The sequence below is a fragment of the Nanorana parkeri genome, unplaced genomic scaffold, assembly GCF_000935625.1.
Source record: "Nanorana parkeri isolate BGI_ZX_2015 unplaced genomic scaffold, ASM93562v1 scaffold456, whole genome shotgun sequence".
Taxonomy (NCBI): domain Eukaryota; kingdom Metazoa; phylum Chordata; class Amphibia; order Anura; family Dicroglossidae; genus Nanorana; species Nanorana parkeri.
The window spans coordinates 321721-337076 of record NW_017306724.1 but is presented as its reverse complement, the minus strand read 5'-3'; the positions used below and the strand labels follow the sequence as shown (position 1 = coordinate 337076).

Here is a 15356-nt window from a genome sequence, read left to right as displayed (position 1 = left end):
GCACCCCGCATACATTCTGCTCTGTCACTCACAGCCTAGTGGTCTGTATATACCAGGTGCATTGTGAGTGTTTGACATTGTCAGAGACTACAGAGAGTGCATTGTCTTCAGTGGTGAGGAGGTGGTTCAGCAGTAAGCGAAGCCTATACAATGAGTAAATATGGTTGTTTGTCCTTTTCGTTTCTTTTGTAGATTACGGCCTCATTCACACTGGAATCGGCCGGACCGTACAGCTCCGTGCTGCATGCATGGTCGTATCAGGGAAGCTCCCGGGAAGGAAGGTGCTGCGTGTGATTAGTATGCAGCCCCCGTCCTTCTCTATGGAAGTACGCGGCCGTACGCCCCCTTACGCTCACCCGCCCTGCACGTCCGTACGGGTTGGAGTGAGCGTACTCGTAAGCTGACAGGATGGATCCTGTCTGCGTCCGAGTCAGGAACACGCACCCCTACGGACCTGTATTTGAGGTTAGCGTATGGCCGCGTACTCTCATAGAGAAGGACGGGGGCTGCATACTAATCACATGCAGCACCTGTCCTTCCCGGGAGCCGTGCACGCAGCACGATTCCAGTGTGAATGAGGCCCAAAAGAGTTTCTAAACCCAAGAACAAAGAATGTAATATATTGCAGATTGCCGGTCTTCAGATGTGACGGCCACCTTAGTTTTCTTGGTTCAGGATTATCCCCTTTAATTTTCACTTGGGGATTCTGCCAGCAGGGCCGGATTTACTCTCTCTGCTGCCCCATGCCAGCTTCCTCAATGTGCCACCCTGTATGCAGGCGACATCGCCGAGATCACTTGTACAAAACAAGCTGCGGCTTCTTTAGCAGGGCGAAATGTAGAAAACAACTACCCGCCCAGTGCCCAAAACTGCATGTCCCTGCTGCCCCTCTACTCTCTACTCTCTGCTGCCCCTCTACTCTCTGCTGCCCCTCTACTCCCTGCTGCCCCTCTACTCTCTGCTGCCCCTCTACTCTCTGCTGCCCCTCTACTCCCTGCTGCCCCTCTACTCTCTGCTGCCCCTCTACTCTCTGCTGCCCCTCTACTCTCTGCTGCCCCTCTACTCTCTGCTGCCCCTCTACTCTCTGCTGCCCCTCTACTCCCTGCTGCCCCTCTACTCCCTGCTGCCCCTCGATTGGCCTTATGGGAAATCCAGTCCTGTCTGCCAGTAACACACTTCCTGTCCTAGGGTGACAACACTCAGTGTACTGTATCTATAGAGGAGCAGTGTTGCCACCCTAGAACAGGACTCCAGAACCCCCTCTCCCCCTTCTCTATAGGGGAAGCGTTTAGTAGCCCAGAGATAGCAGGGAACAATGAGAACGCAGCACAGCAGAGAGCACAGGAAGTTATTAGCCCCCAAGATTTCTGGCAGGATCATCAGGTATTTTTTTTTGCAATTATCGAACAGATGTAATAAAATGCTTTTACTGGTTAAGAAGCAAAGAAGAGAAGTTCAGTGGTGGTGTTTAGATACACTTTAACCATTGTAAAAATGACGAGTGATACCTTCTGCCAACTTCACACAGAATCCGGCTATCTTGGACTTCTCAAAGGTCCGGTACAGATGGGTGAGAATTCCAAGCCGATTGGACACCTGTAATGGGAGATATGGCCGATCAGTTCTAGGTGGAGTCCCAGGATGTGTATGTGTGCCCATTACAGGGCCCTTCCTAAAGTGGAATGCTAGTCAAGGTGGAGTCTACGGAGTCTCTTGCTGACTTTGCTCCAGATTTGCAATGAAAGAGCGGAACAACAAAGCACAATAACCGTGCGGTACTATTAACCCCTTAAGGACAAAGGCCTTTTTTTCATTTTTTGTTTCCATGTTATAATCCACATTTTAGGCCTGAAAATTACTTGAAAACCCCCAAATATGATATATTTTCTGAAAGGCAGGACCTTATAGAATAAAATGGTGGCAGTTGCAAATTTTTATGTTGCGCGACATGAGCACAGCTTATTATCAAACTCCATAATTTTGTGAAAAATGCACTTAAGTTAAATTTAATGCCCCAAAATACTATATAAAACCATTTTTGTTATAAAATATAAACGATGAGGTTACAACGAGTAAATAGATACCCAACATGCCCAGGTAAAAAATTGTGTTTTGAAAAAAAATTAAACTGCAACAGAATTCAGTACCCCAAAAAGTCCATAGACAACGCTTTAAAAACCCCTACAGGTCATGAGTTTAGAGATACACATAAATACTGGCCCTAGAATTATTGCTCTCACTCCGGCGTGCGCGGCGATACCCAACATGTGTAGCGCAATGATCTTTTTCGTACGTAGGCGCACCCGGCACTTGTTTGCGTGACGATGGGCGTGCTCACGGGGGTGGGGACTTAAAATATTTTTACATTTAATTTAGCTAATCTTATTTTTAAAACAGTTTTTTTTTTTTTACATTACTCTACTTGCTATCACCTACTTACAAGCCCCCCATGTGATAGCAGATGGTGGTGACAGGTCCTCTTTAAGGTGATACTGGGGGTCCAAAAAACCCCCAGTGTCACCTTTACACTCTAAAGAAGCTATAATTGCAGATCGCACTTCAATAGCTTATAGCTGGGCTTCAGGAGCCGAGCACTGAGAGCTATAGGACTGGAAGTGATACAATACGCGTCGCTCCCGGTCCCATAGAACGGGGAGGGGATCGGCAAACTGATGTTTGCTGCTCTCCTCCCCAGCTTCCCACCGACACCTGGCAAACCGCTACTGGGCCCGTAGGAGGGGCAGCGGGGGGTGTCAGGTGCGGGGGGATGGGTTACCGGATCATAGAAGCGATCTGGTGGCAGCTGAGCCGGCAATATCGCTTCAACTGTAAAGCTGGCCGCCTGCTTGACAAAACGGAACAATCTGTGTAACCCCTACCAACTTCATGGCAGGATTATCCCGTCATAGGTCGTGAAAGGGTTATACAACAACTCCATGAGATCTAAATGAGGTTGTACAACCAGATTGTATAGTAAACTTTACAGTAGGCCATAAAAAGAAAATGATACCTGGAAGTAAGTGAACATGGCTTCCTGCACATAGCTGATGTCATGCGGTGGCACCACCAAGTTGTCAGTAGCATCAAACACGGTTTTCATCGCTCGGAGGGAAATCCAGTATGCTGAAAGAAGACAATGGAAGCACCGGTGCAGTGATTCCCGTCACCTTCTGTGAGGTGGCCACTAGATGTTTAGTGATTGCAAGGGCTGTAGTCAGCCTGGCTGGATTATAGTAGCATTTATCTGGTTAATTCCAGGTGTCTGGCATTGACTGTACCTCCCCGGGTGGAGTGTAACTCTGCTGTATTGTGGGACAGCCAATGAGAGACACTGTAAGTGTATGTACAGTACAGCAGCCAATCACTGGGTTTCTCTCAACCCGTGGTGCATGCTGGGATAGAGTACATAGACTGGAGGGCATTGCCATGTGCTCAGACTAGTTTGGGACCAGCCATAGATTAGGGCTAGATGCTGTCCAGCCACCCCCAGGCTAGGCCTGAGGCCTGGGGGTGGGCAGAGGCTGATGTGTGGGAAATGTTTCCCTGGGGCCTCCAGTATGGAGGAGGCCTGTGTTGTTTCCAGAGGAGGAGAACCAGGACAATGGATGGCTCTTGAAGTTTACTGGAACTTAAAGGACTTCAGGGGCATGGCTGGTGTCTCTCCTGCTGAGGATTTATACTCATCCCTGCTCATCTGTTACTCCAATTACTATTCGCAGTACCACAAGTGGATCTACACTGAGATGCTGAAGAGGTCTGGTGAGTCCGTAGTCTGTGTCTGTACTACCCTGGATGTCTAGGACCTCTATACCCTCTCTCCCCAGTATGAAGATGTTAATAAAAGTTATTCAGCATTGCATTACTGGAGTGGACATCAGCTTTGTGGGCACTAGAAGAGGGCGGGTAATGCTAATGGAGCAGCCGAAGACCAAATCCCCTAGACAGACTAGTGATGACCCGGGTTATTCCAGCGGCTCCTTCGGGGGTGAGCGCTACACTACAATGAAGAAATGGCTACAGCGGGTGAGGGTGTGGGGTGATTTGGCATATTAGTAGGGAGCAACATAGAATATTTACTTAGCGTATTTATGCACATGGTCGCCAAGTGACTTAGACCGGCTTTCTGTGATTGTGGACACTGCCACGCAGTGTTTGCATCCCACAGAATCCAGGACACTGCAGAGTTTATGCCAGCACCAAGCACTGGATCTGGGAAGTGATCTCCTGCCCAACGGTGATGGTGTCTGCATAGTTTCAGTGCCATCATCATCAAGACATTCCACCTACTGACCACCATCGCTGGGGCTTTTTTTCCTTCCTACTGAAGCTGGGCTGTTATTTCCTGCCCTTTGGCCGTTTTATCCCTTGACTGACCTATACACACTATAAGGTCATAGGTTTGTGGACACCTGACCACCAAACCATGAATGTGCCCCTCTGCACAAAGCCAGCTCCATAAAGACATGGTTTGATGCAATTTATTTGAAGGAACTTGGCCTGCCCAGAGCCCTAACCTCAACCCTACTGAGCACCTTTGGGATGAATTGGAATGCCAATTCCTTTCACTGACCTATATAGCATGACCTGACCACCAAGACTGTGCCTCTGTACACAAAGCCAGCTCCATAAATACATGGTCCATAAAGACATGGCTCTATAAAGACATGGTTTGGTGTGAAGGAACTTGGCCTATACAGAGGCCTGGCCTCAACCCTACTGAGCACTTTTGGGATGAATTGGAATGCCAATTCCTTTCACTGACCTATATACCATGACCTGACCACCACACCATGACTGTGCCCCTGTACACAAAGCCAGCTCCATAAAGACATGGTCCATGAAGACATGGTAGGACCTAAATCCTACTGAGCACCTTTTGGATAATTTGGAATGCCAGTTCCTTTCACTGAACTATATACCATGACCTGACCACCACACCATGACTGTGCCCCTGTACACAAAGACAGTTCCATAAAGGCATTGTTTGGTGTGAAGGAACTTTGCCTACACAGAGGCCTGATCTCAACCCTACTGAGCACATTTGAGATGAATTGGAATGTAATTTCCTTTCACGGACCTATATACACTATATGGCCATAGGTTAGTAAACACCTGACCACCAAACCTACTTATATAGCCAAAAGTATGTGGACACTCCTCCAAGCTATTGAGTTGAGATGTTTCCAATGTTTGGTACAACCTACAAAGGCATTTTAGACAGTTGGGTGCTTTTAACCTTGTGGGATCTGTTTGTGGAAGACCATCTGTTCCAGCATGATGGTGCCCCTGTGTACAAAGCCAGTTCCATAGAGACATGCTTTGATGAGTTTGGTATGGAGGAACTTGACCTCAACCCTACTGAACACCTTTGGGATGAATTGGAATGTCGATAGTGAACCAGGTCTTCACATCCAACACAAGTACCTTACCTCACAAATGATCTTTTGACTGAAATCTGGCACAAATTCCCACAAGCCTTCCAAAAGCCTGACTGGAATAGTAAAAAAAAGGGTAGGTTGGGAGGAGGGGGCAGCTCCATATTAATGCCCATTGTTTTGGAATGGCATGTCCTACAAGCTCATATAGGTGTGATGGTCAGGTGTCCACAACCATTTGGCCATATAATGTATCTGATTTACTGTACATCTATAGAAACTTTAAAACATATATCTGCAAATGGGATTACTGGCCTTTTACTGACTCAGAAGTACTTACCTGACCCTTCATCACCCATTATGTGTCCCCATCCACCACAGCCAGTCACACTGCCATCGGGGTTCACCAGTTTGCAGATGGAACCAGTCCCAGAGATCAGGACTAATCCACCTGGGGAGAAAGAAGGGCGAGTCAGCTAGGATGTCTCAAAGAGAAACCCTGCAGAATAGAAGCCATAGCTATGGGTCGAAGGCTGTGGATCCCAAGCAGGTTTGATCCCACAGTGAAGGGTCAAGTCTAGCAATCCTTATATGAGACTGCACCGATTTCACTCATTCCTGTACTATGTAAGCAGGGCTTCACCCTTCATGATGGAAGGTCAAACACACCTGATCGCCTGAACCCAGTTTTGCGGCTTTGGCAAGTGTTGGTAAATCTGTACTTATCCTTTGAACTACTTAGGGGTTCATTTAAAAATGTTCCACCCAACGTATAGCCGGGGATGCCGTTTTCACCGCCCTATCATCCTTAGATGGCGCTGACGAGCATAGGAATTCCTACACCCGTCATCTAGTGCCATCTGAACGGCAGATAGCCGGGCGGAACTTTTATAAATGAACCCCTTAGTGTACCCGAGTACATGTTACCTCCTTTTGTTCAGGACAGGGCCTGCATACATGTCACTGCATATTTCCTTTTTTTTTAATTATTAAATTAAAATGTATTATTATTATTTATTAAGTTAAAAATAGCCAAATAGTAATAAAAAAAAAAATATTTTTTAAACTTTAGCTGTATATTTCTTGCCGTTACCAAAAATCCACCAACAATAAACTCTCCTACCACCGACATGATTGGGGATGCCACATTTGTGCGCGTTATTCGTTGCTGGTATCTGTAGTAGGGCCCAGAAACAATAGTGCACGTTTTGCTTTTCTTTTTTTTAACCCAACCTAAAATACACTGACACTAAGGCCTGGTTCACACCTGGGCGTTTCACAGCGCGTTCCTACGCTCTGTAAAACGCTCAACATGTGAAAACCAATGATTTGCCTATGGGCATGGTTCCCACCTGGGCGTTTTACAGCGCGTAGGAACGCGCTGCATAACGTCCTACGCCCAAAGAATTACAGGAGCTTCTTTGGGGCGTATTTGCCGCGCGTATCCATTGGGATACAGCCAGGTAGCCCTCGGAAACGCGCGTTTGTGGTACGTTTTATTTACCGCGAATCGCGGTAAAAACGCGTGGCTTGAAACGCGCACATTCGATACGCCTTGGTGTGAACCCAGCCTAAAAGAGATCAGGCTGTTATCTAGCCAATTGTGAAAATTGTTTATTTTTTCTGCTGTCGATTTTTTTTTGTTTTTATTTGCCGTTTGTATATTTTTCTTTTCGATAGAAGAAATAAAATGAAATAAAATGTATCTCTGCTCACATACTGGGAGGGTTCTACAGCTAGTGCTGGCCAGTCAGAGGTTATCACAGTGATCATGTGATCGGCAGTCCTCCCACCTCCTGATCATTAGTACAAGACCCGGAGCGGTTGGTGACAGCTCAGTTTCCATGCTGGGGGTGCACTGTAGGTGCACATATGGCGCCCACTTTCTTGACGCTGCATATATATCTGTGAGACGGTGGTAAGGAGGTTAAAGGAAACCCTGATGGTGCAATGTTGAGCCTGCCATTGCTGACCTCTTTCTAAATACTGCTATGTGCCTGGCTGTCATGCTGATAAGGGGAAGTCCTTGCAAAATCAGAGCTTATCTGGATATATGTCCCAGGTCAGTGATTGAGTAACGGAAACATTGATCGGAAAGACAACAACCAGCATTTTCGGAAGTCCGCAGTGGCAGGTTTCCTGTTTCTCTTAGCACAGGTCTCCTTAAAACGTAACCTTTCATTAGCATGCATTGCCTCTCTGCTGAGGCTGCTCCAGACATCTCAACTCTTCCAGATGTTCTGGGAGTCTCCCGCTGTAAGATAGCGGCTCCCTGACATTTTCTCCCGGAAAGGTTTACCCTGCTTTTATCAGAGTAAACCTTTCTCTGCTCTGGTTTTTTTTTTCCTTGACATCGTGGCTGCCGGCGCCGTCAGTCAGGGGGGAAAAAACAGCATAGGAACGCATAGCTAGATTGCTTTTGGCTATTTCAATTTACAATAGGCCAATAGCAAGCTTTCAATTGCACCCGCCCTCTGCTGCTATCAATCAGCAGAGGTGGACCTGAAGTTCTCCATCAGGTCCTCCTTACTCACTGACAACAGCAGAGGGCTGTTGCAATAGCCAGCTTGCTATTGGATATTGCAAATTGAAATAGCCAATAGTAATCTTGCTATTCATTCCTATGCTGTTTTTTTTATTCTGATGACAGCAGCGGTCAGAATAATAAAAAAGAGCAGATAAGGGAAGCAATAGCTTCTTTGCTATCTGCCTTCATTTCAGGGGGGGTGCTTCTCTGCCTTGTTGTTGCACCCCCCCCCCCCCCCGCGGATGGGGGGGGGGGCAGAGGGCACCTCCCTGAAATGAGAAGAGCACCTCCCTGAAATGACTTTTTTTAGGTTGGGATCCCTGGGCTGCTCTAAGCTGCATTGTGCATGACCTGCTGTTTAAAAGGAACACTGGAAATAGTGACGGAAGGGTGATAAATATATAAACCTATAAAGAAAATAAACGCACAGCAAATGTGTTAGGAAAAAAACTAAACTTTGGTATCTAAAAGGATCAGAGGGTGTTGAGACATTACCCAGTTTTGTAGCGGTCGCCATGGCACCTATGGCGTCATTGCAGATGTAGTAATTCTCGCTGAGCTGAGGGTAGCGCTGATGCAGCTCTTCGATGAGTTTATTAAGGGCTTCTTTCTGCTCCCCGCCGCTCAGAGACATACCCTGTGAAGAATCAGGGAACAGGGCTAATGATTGCAAGATGGGCAGCAGGCACATGGGCTGTTCTTCACATTGATGGAGTGTGGCAAGCATCTAGTGGCCCCCCTAAGTGTGTATACCATACCAGCCAATATAGGATGACCTCAAACAGTGCCTGGACATGGGCATTTAACACCCAAGGCCAAAATTGTGAACTACCTGAGCTGTAGGTTGCAGGTCCCTCATGCTGAAGTGCCCAAGTGCCCAAGGCGGCCACTCCTCGGCCCAACCCTGACCTCAATTCACCAGCCTGGTGCTGATAGGAGCCCATCCACCTCACTGGAGTCCACAGTCCTACATGGCCCTCCAATGTACACCTCTCTATAGGTTCCTGAGGATGCTCTTATTAAGAAAGAAGGGGGGGGGGCATCACTGGCTTTGGATCTGGAAGTCATCATTTGCATATTAAGAGGTCCAGGTTTGGGGGTTTACACAAGTTTACACAAATTCTTTATCACAACTTTAGGTTCATCTTGCAATTTGGCACCTGTAGCTTTCTTGATCACCAGGGCCAGGCCAAAGAGTGGGCAGAAGGGGATGCCACCTTGGGCGTTTCAGCAGGAGAGGGGTGAAAAAAGGACAGAACCTCTAGCCCATGCTGCTGAAGTACTTCACAGCTCAAGGGAGGGCAAGATCAAATACAAATGCTGACTTTGCTCTTTATCAGTGGTAGGGTAAGGAGTTCAGAGGTTGCTGTTGACACTGACCCTGTACCCCCTGTGACCATTCCTATAAGGAACAGCTGAGACCTCCGAATAATTTTCTCTGGGGCCATACCTACCCTAAATGCAGCCTGAGGCTCTAGAGTGGAGGGAGTGGGGAGGGATGCTGCTGCTGATAGAGCCATATTGTCAGCAGCTCTCTGTCTTGGTTGTCACTTGTTTCCAGGAGCTCAGCGGGACACCAGCCAGAGCGTCCAGCTCAGCTCCCTGGCAACCAATGACATCAATGAGCTGGGCGGGAACCCGGACAGTGTGTTAAAGCTTGCTAAGAGCTTTTAGCAACCTGGGACTCTGTGGGCGCCCACCAAGGAGATGCCGCCTGAGGTGATAGCCTCAGGCTGCCTTGTTAAAGGGATGGCCCTAATTCTCGCTAGTCACAGATCCCCTTTCTATCCTGTGCAGTAAGGAGAACTTGTTTAGCTGCCTTAGTAGTGTAGATTTATTGTCCTTCTGGTCATCCCGGCCAGCACTGAAATTAAAGCCAGCCATACGCCTTTAGATTTCACTCGTGCAGCCCCGTAGTCTTCTTTAGGTAGTAAAAAAATCCCAGAGGGTCTCCTCAGCTAAAGACGGTTTACAGTTCTACAAACCTCCACAGTTTAATGACTTTGTATAAGGGTTATAGAGCATTTGTGTCCAGGAGAACTAATGATTGTATCAGAATCTAAAATATTGTGATGGTATTGCTTTGCTACTACTAGACCTCCTCTTCCAGAATTTGCTTGCTATTAGTATTATTATACAGGATTATACAGTTATTAAGATTAATAGCTGTATGGAAATTGCTCGTAGGAGCCCAAAAGCTTGCTATGGGGGCCCCATGATCCATAGCTATGCCCCTGGATTTATTGTCCCTGAAGAGAAGCTAATCCTGTGTTGTTACTGTTGCTTTTGATGGCAGACAATGGCGAGCGCCCTCTAGTGGTCTCTCAGGAAGCCGAGCATTCTTACCAGACATCGGATGGGAACCTGGACGTCCAGCCCCGCTTTCCCTTTAGCCTCGGTGACCATCGCGTAGATGGCTTCCAAGCACCGGTCTGTGCCAATCAGCTGCAAGGAGACAAAAGTAATGTCGGCTTAATTTATTGATTTATTAAGACTATTGCCCCCTTCCCTGTCTGTCTCTATACCAGATTATTCCTGTATGCACCAGTAACCAAGGTCATACCTCCAAAGTGTCCCTGATTTAGAGGGACTGTCCCTCTTTCCTCCTCAGTTGTCCCTCTTTTGGTCTGATTTACAGATATTTATGACAAGGTTCTATGTGTTATTCTGCTCGAAAACTTTTATCTTATCTCCTAATGATCTTGTTTGCTATTTGGAAAATCTGGTTTAGAAAGAAAATCAATTCTGGGATTAACCAATCATTCTCGGCATATATCAATTCCTATTGGTCCGCATAACCAGGGGTGTGCCCATTGCCTAAATACATTGTGCTGGAAGGTTTCCCTCTTTCTCATGTCAGAAAGTTAAAAGGTATGCTGGGTGTCTTCTGTACAACTGCTGTGCCCATAATGAGGGGCTCCCACCGTCCCTGTACTGAGTTCCTGGGTCTGAACACCTGCTGTGCCCATTATGAGGAGCTCCCACCATCCCTGTGCTGAGTTCCCGGGTCTGTACACCTGCTGTGCTCATTATAAGGAGCTCCCACCAACCCTGTGCTGAGTTCCCGGGTCTGTACACCTGCTGTGCTCATTATAAGGAGCTCCCACCAACCCTGTGCTGAGTTCCCGGGTCTGTACACCTGCTGTGCTCATTATAAGGAGCTCCCACCAACCCTGTGCTGAGTTCCCGGGTCTGTACACCTGCTGTGCTCATTATAAGGAGCTCCCACCAACCCTATGCTGAGTTCCCGGGTCTGTTCACCTGCTGTGCCCATTATAAGGAGCTCCCACCATCCCTGTGCTGAGTACCTGGGTCTGTTCACCTGCTGTGCCCATTATTAGGCGCTCCCACCATCCCTGTGCTGAGTTCCCGGGTCTGTTCACCTGCTGTGCCCATTATAAGGAGCTCCCACCATCCCTGTGCTGAGTTCCTGGGTCTGTACACCTGTTGTGCCCATTATAAGGAGCTCCCACCATCCCTGTGCTGAGTTCCTGGGTCTGTACATCTGCTGTGCCCATTATGAGGAGCTCCCACCATCCCTGTGCTGAGTTCCTGGGTCTGTACACTTGCTGTGCCCATTATAAGGAGCTCCCACCATCCCTGTGCTGAGTTCCTGGGTCTGTACACTTGCTGTGCCCATTATGAGGAGCTCCCACCATCCCTGAGCTGAGTTCCTGGATCTGTACACTTGCTGTGCCCATTATGAGGAGCTCCCCCCATCCCTGTGCTGAGTTCCTGGGTCTGTACACTTGCTGTGCCCATTATGAGGAGCTCCCACCATCCCTGTGCTGAGTTCCTGGGTCTGTACACTTGCTGTGCCCATTATGAGGAGCTCCCACCATCCCTGTGCTGAGTTTCTGGGTCTGTACACCTGCTGTGCCAATTATGAGGAGCTCCCGCCATCCCTGTGCTGAATCCTTGAGTCTACGCACCTGAGGGGCTCCCTTTAACCCTGCTGGATATATATTTTATATTATAGAGAATGTGACAGGAGGAGGCAGAATACAGAAAGCTGGGCAACAACACCCAAATCTTCAGGGGGACAGGAACAGTGCCAGGATATATGAGCCGGGATATCTCACGACATATAAGCAGTGTGCCGCGCTCCAGCGATATAAAAGACGCAGATATTCCAGCTCTGCAATCATTTGATCCGGAGTTCTGCTTTTAGTGAACCTGTTACCTTTCCCTGGATAGTCATAGAACAATGTCAACACAAGTCTGAAGAGGACCTGTCTCTCCCTGTAACATATGGACATCAATAAGCTACCGATGAAGATCTCCCTCTGGAGGTGATAGCACACCCTTACCCAGTGATTGGTGCAGGGGCCCTCCGTCTCACACAGGATCCTCCCATCTTTTGCGACCAGGACAGCCTTGGAGTGCGTTCCACCGCTACACCGAGAGAGGAAAATACAGTACATCACACAATCAAAACCAAGATGTTCACTCATACAGCAACCTCTGACAGTTATACATTCATACTCTCAACTGCCAACCTGCAGCAGCTGACGGACTTACAGGAACAAGAGCGCTTCCCCATATCACTGGTCTCTAACACGTACCTGCTCCTTGGAGGAGAGTGGGTTGGCTCCAGGGAGGAGTTATGCAAATATCAAAATGTCTTAATGGGTGGATGTCAGTCTGGAGGAACGAGCGTTGCGTTAATGGTTGGATGCCGGTCTGGAGGAGAGGGCATTGCGTTAATGGGTGGATGTCAGTCTGGAGGAGCGGGCGTTGGGTTGAGTTAATGGGTGGATGTCAGTCTGGAGGAGCGGGCGTTGCGTTAATGGGTGGATGTCAGTCTGGAGGAGCGGGCGTTGTGTTGAGTTGATGGGTGGATGTCGGTCTGGAGGAGCGGGCGTTGTGTTGAGGTAATGGGTGGACGTCAGTCTGGAGGAGCGGGCGTTGTGTTAAGTTAATGGTGGATATCGGTCTGGAGGAGCGGGTGTTGCATTGAGTTACTGGTTGGATGCCGGTCTGGAGGAGCGGGCGTTGTGTTGAGGTGATGGGTGGACGTCAGTCTGGAGGAGCAGGCGTTGTGTTAAGTTAATGGTGGATATCGGTCTGGAGGAGCGGGCATTGTGTTGAGTTAATGGGTGGATGTCGGTCTGGAGGAGCGGGCGTTGCGTTGAGTTAATGGGGGGATGTCGGTCTGGAGGAGCGGGGGTTGGGTTGAGTGATAGCGGGTGTTGCATTGAGTTAATGGGTGGATGCCGGTCTGGAGGAGCGGGCGTTGTGTTGAGGTAATGGGTGGACGTCAGTCTGGAGGAGCGGGCGTTGTGTTGAGTTAATGGGTGGACGTCAGTCTGGAGGAGCGGGCGTTGTGTTAAGTTAATGGTGGATATCGGTCTGGAGGAGCGGGCGTTGCGTTGAGTTAATGGGTGGATGTCAGTCTGGAGGAGCGGGTGTTATGTTGAGTTAATGGGTGGATGCCGGTCTGGAGGAGCGGGCGTTGTGTTGAGGTAATGGGTGGACGTCAGTCTGGAGGAGCGGGCGTTGCATTGAGTTAATGGTGGATATCGGTCTGGAGGAGCGGGCGTTGCGTTAATGGGTGGATGTCGGTCTGGAGGAGCGGGTGTTGTGTTAAGTTAATGGTGGATATCGGTCTGGAGGAGCGGGCGTTGAGTTGAGTTAATGGGTTGATGTCAGTCTGGAGGAGCGGGCATTGTGTTGAGTTAATGGGTGGATGTCAGTCTGGAGGAGCGGGCGTTGTGTTGAGTTAATGGGTGGACGTCGGTCTGGAGGAGCGGGTGTTGAGTTGAATTAATGGGTGGATGTCAGTCTGGAGGAGCGGGCGTTGTGTTGAGTTAATGGGTGGATGTCGGTCTTGAGGAGCGGGCGTTGCGTTGAGTTAATGGGTGGACGTCAGTCTGGAGGAGCGGTCGTTGTGTTGAGTTAATGGGTGGACGTCAGTCTGGAGGAGCGGGCGTTGCGTTAATGGGTGGATGTCAGTCTGGAGGAGCGGGCGTTGTGTTGAGTTGATGGGTGGATGTCAGTCTGGAGGAGCGGGCGTTGTGTTAAGTTGATGGGTGGATGTCAGTCTGGAGGAGCGGGCGTTGTGTTGAGTTAATGGGTGGACGTCAGTCTAGAGGAGCGGGTGTTATGTTGAGTTAATGGGTGGATGCCGGTCTGGAGGAGCGGGCGTTGTGTTGAGGTAATGTGTGGACGTCAGTCTGGAGGAGCGGGCGTTGCGTTAATGGGTGGATGTCAGTCTGGAGGAGCGGGCGTTATGTTGAGTTAATGGGTGTATGTCAGTCTGGAGGAGCGGGCGTTGTGTTGAGTTAATGGGTGGACGTCAGCCTGGGGGAGCGGGCGTTGTGTTAAGTTAATGGGTGGACGTCAGCCTGGGGGAGCGGGCGTTGTGTTGCATACAAATGCAGACAAGCGTGCACATCGAAGTAAGTGATTGCATCAAGGGGTTAATACCCCCCCCGAGAGTGTGTACGTGATGCCCCCATGACTGAGATCCAGCCTCGGGTAGAGTGACCGCTTAAAGGATCACACCACTTTCCTCACTCATCAGATGCAATGTCTCTTCCCCTCCTCTCTCTACATCACATCCTGTTATTGTTACATGGCATTTGTTGTGCAATAACCTACAGAACATTGTACAGCACCACAACATATGATGGTGCTATATACAGTACATGATTCTTATTAATAAGGAAACGTGTATCTGTCACCATTCATTTGTACAGCACCACAGCATATGATGGTGCTATATACAGTACATGATTCCTATTAATAATAAGGAAACGTGTAACTCTCACCATTCATTTGTACAGCGCCACAGCATACGATGGTGCTATATACATGATTCTTATTAATAAGGAAACATGGAACTGTCACCATTCATTTGTACAGCACCACAGCATACGAGGGTGACATTTACATGATTCCTATTAATGATAAGGAAACGTGGAACTATTGAAGGACAATAAAGAACAGAGAACAGCTGATACATTAGTAATTCAGAGAAAGACAGAGCTCACCCCTCCACTCCTCCATACACTGCAGCCATGCTGGTCATGTGACTACGAGGTCAGCTGACTCTGTGGAGCAGGAAGTGATGGCTCTGAGCACGCTGCACGTAACACACAGCTAAAGAGGACCTGTCACCTCTCCATGTGATCACTGCAGACACTTCCTGTACAAAGGATGACAATAAAAATGATACATATATATACTTTTCTATTTTATTATAAATAACAGAAATGTATTTCAAGAAAAAATAATTAAAGAAAGTTTACATCCATTTTCTGACATTGAGTGAGTTATGAACAGACCTTCTCTATGATCCAGGCTGCTGTCATGGTGAACTGTTCGTGAATACACATGAATGGAATGTCATTTTGTGACATTTTAATAAAGTTTAAGTAACCAGTGTGATGCGTCATTTACAACTAGGGCTGTAACTAAGGATTTTTGTTATTATCAATTAGTTGTTGATT

At 48.2% G+C, this 15356-nt stretch overlaps 1 protein-coding gene across 1 annotated transcript in view; it reads right to left on the bottom strand.

The window, feature by feature from the left end:
* Positions 1 to 14981, bottom strand: part of NAGK (N-acetylglucosamine kinase) — a 19564-nt gene extending 4583 nt beyond the window's left edge. Inside the window, exons 1-7 of the mRNA XM_018560466.1 lie at positions 14898 to 14981; positions 12213 to 12297; positions 10249 to 10347; positions 8398 to 8539; positions 5716 to 5826; positions 3011 to 3123; positions 1509 to 1596 (exon numbers count right to left, since the gene is read on the bottom strand). Coding sequence (XP_018415968.1) covers positions 1509 to 1596; positions 3011 to 3123; positions 5716 to 5826; positions 8398 to 8539; positions 10249 to 10347; positions 12213 to 12297; positions 14898 to 14935 — 676 coding nt within the window. The 5' untranslated portion in view covers positions 14936 to 14981. The remainder of the gene's footprint in view (positions 1 to 1508; positions 1597 to 3010; positions 3124 to 5715; positions 5827 to 8397; positions 8540 to 10248; positions 10348 to 12212; positions 12298 to 14897) is intronic.
* Positions 14982 to 15356: the final 375 nt, after the last annotated feature.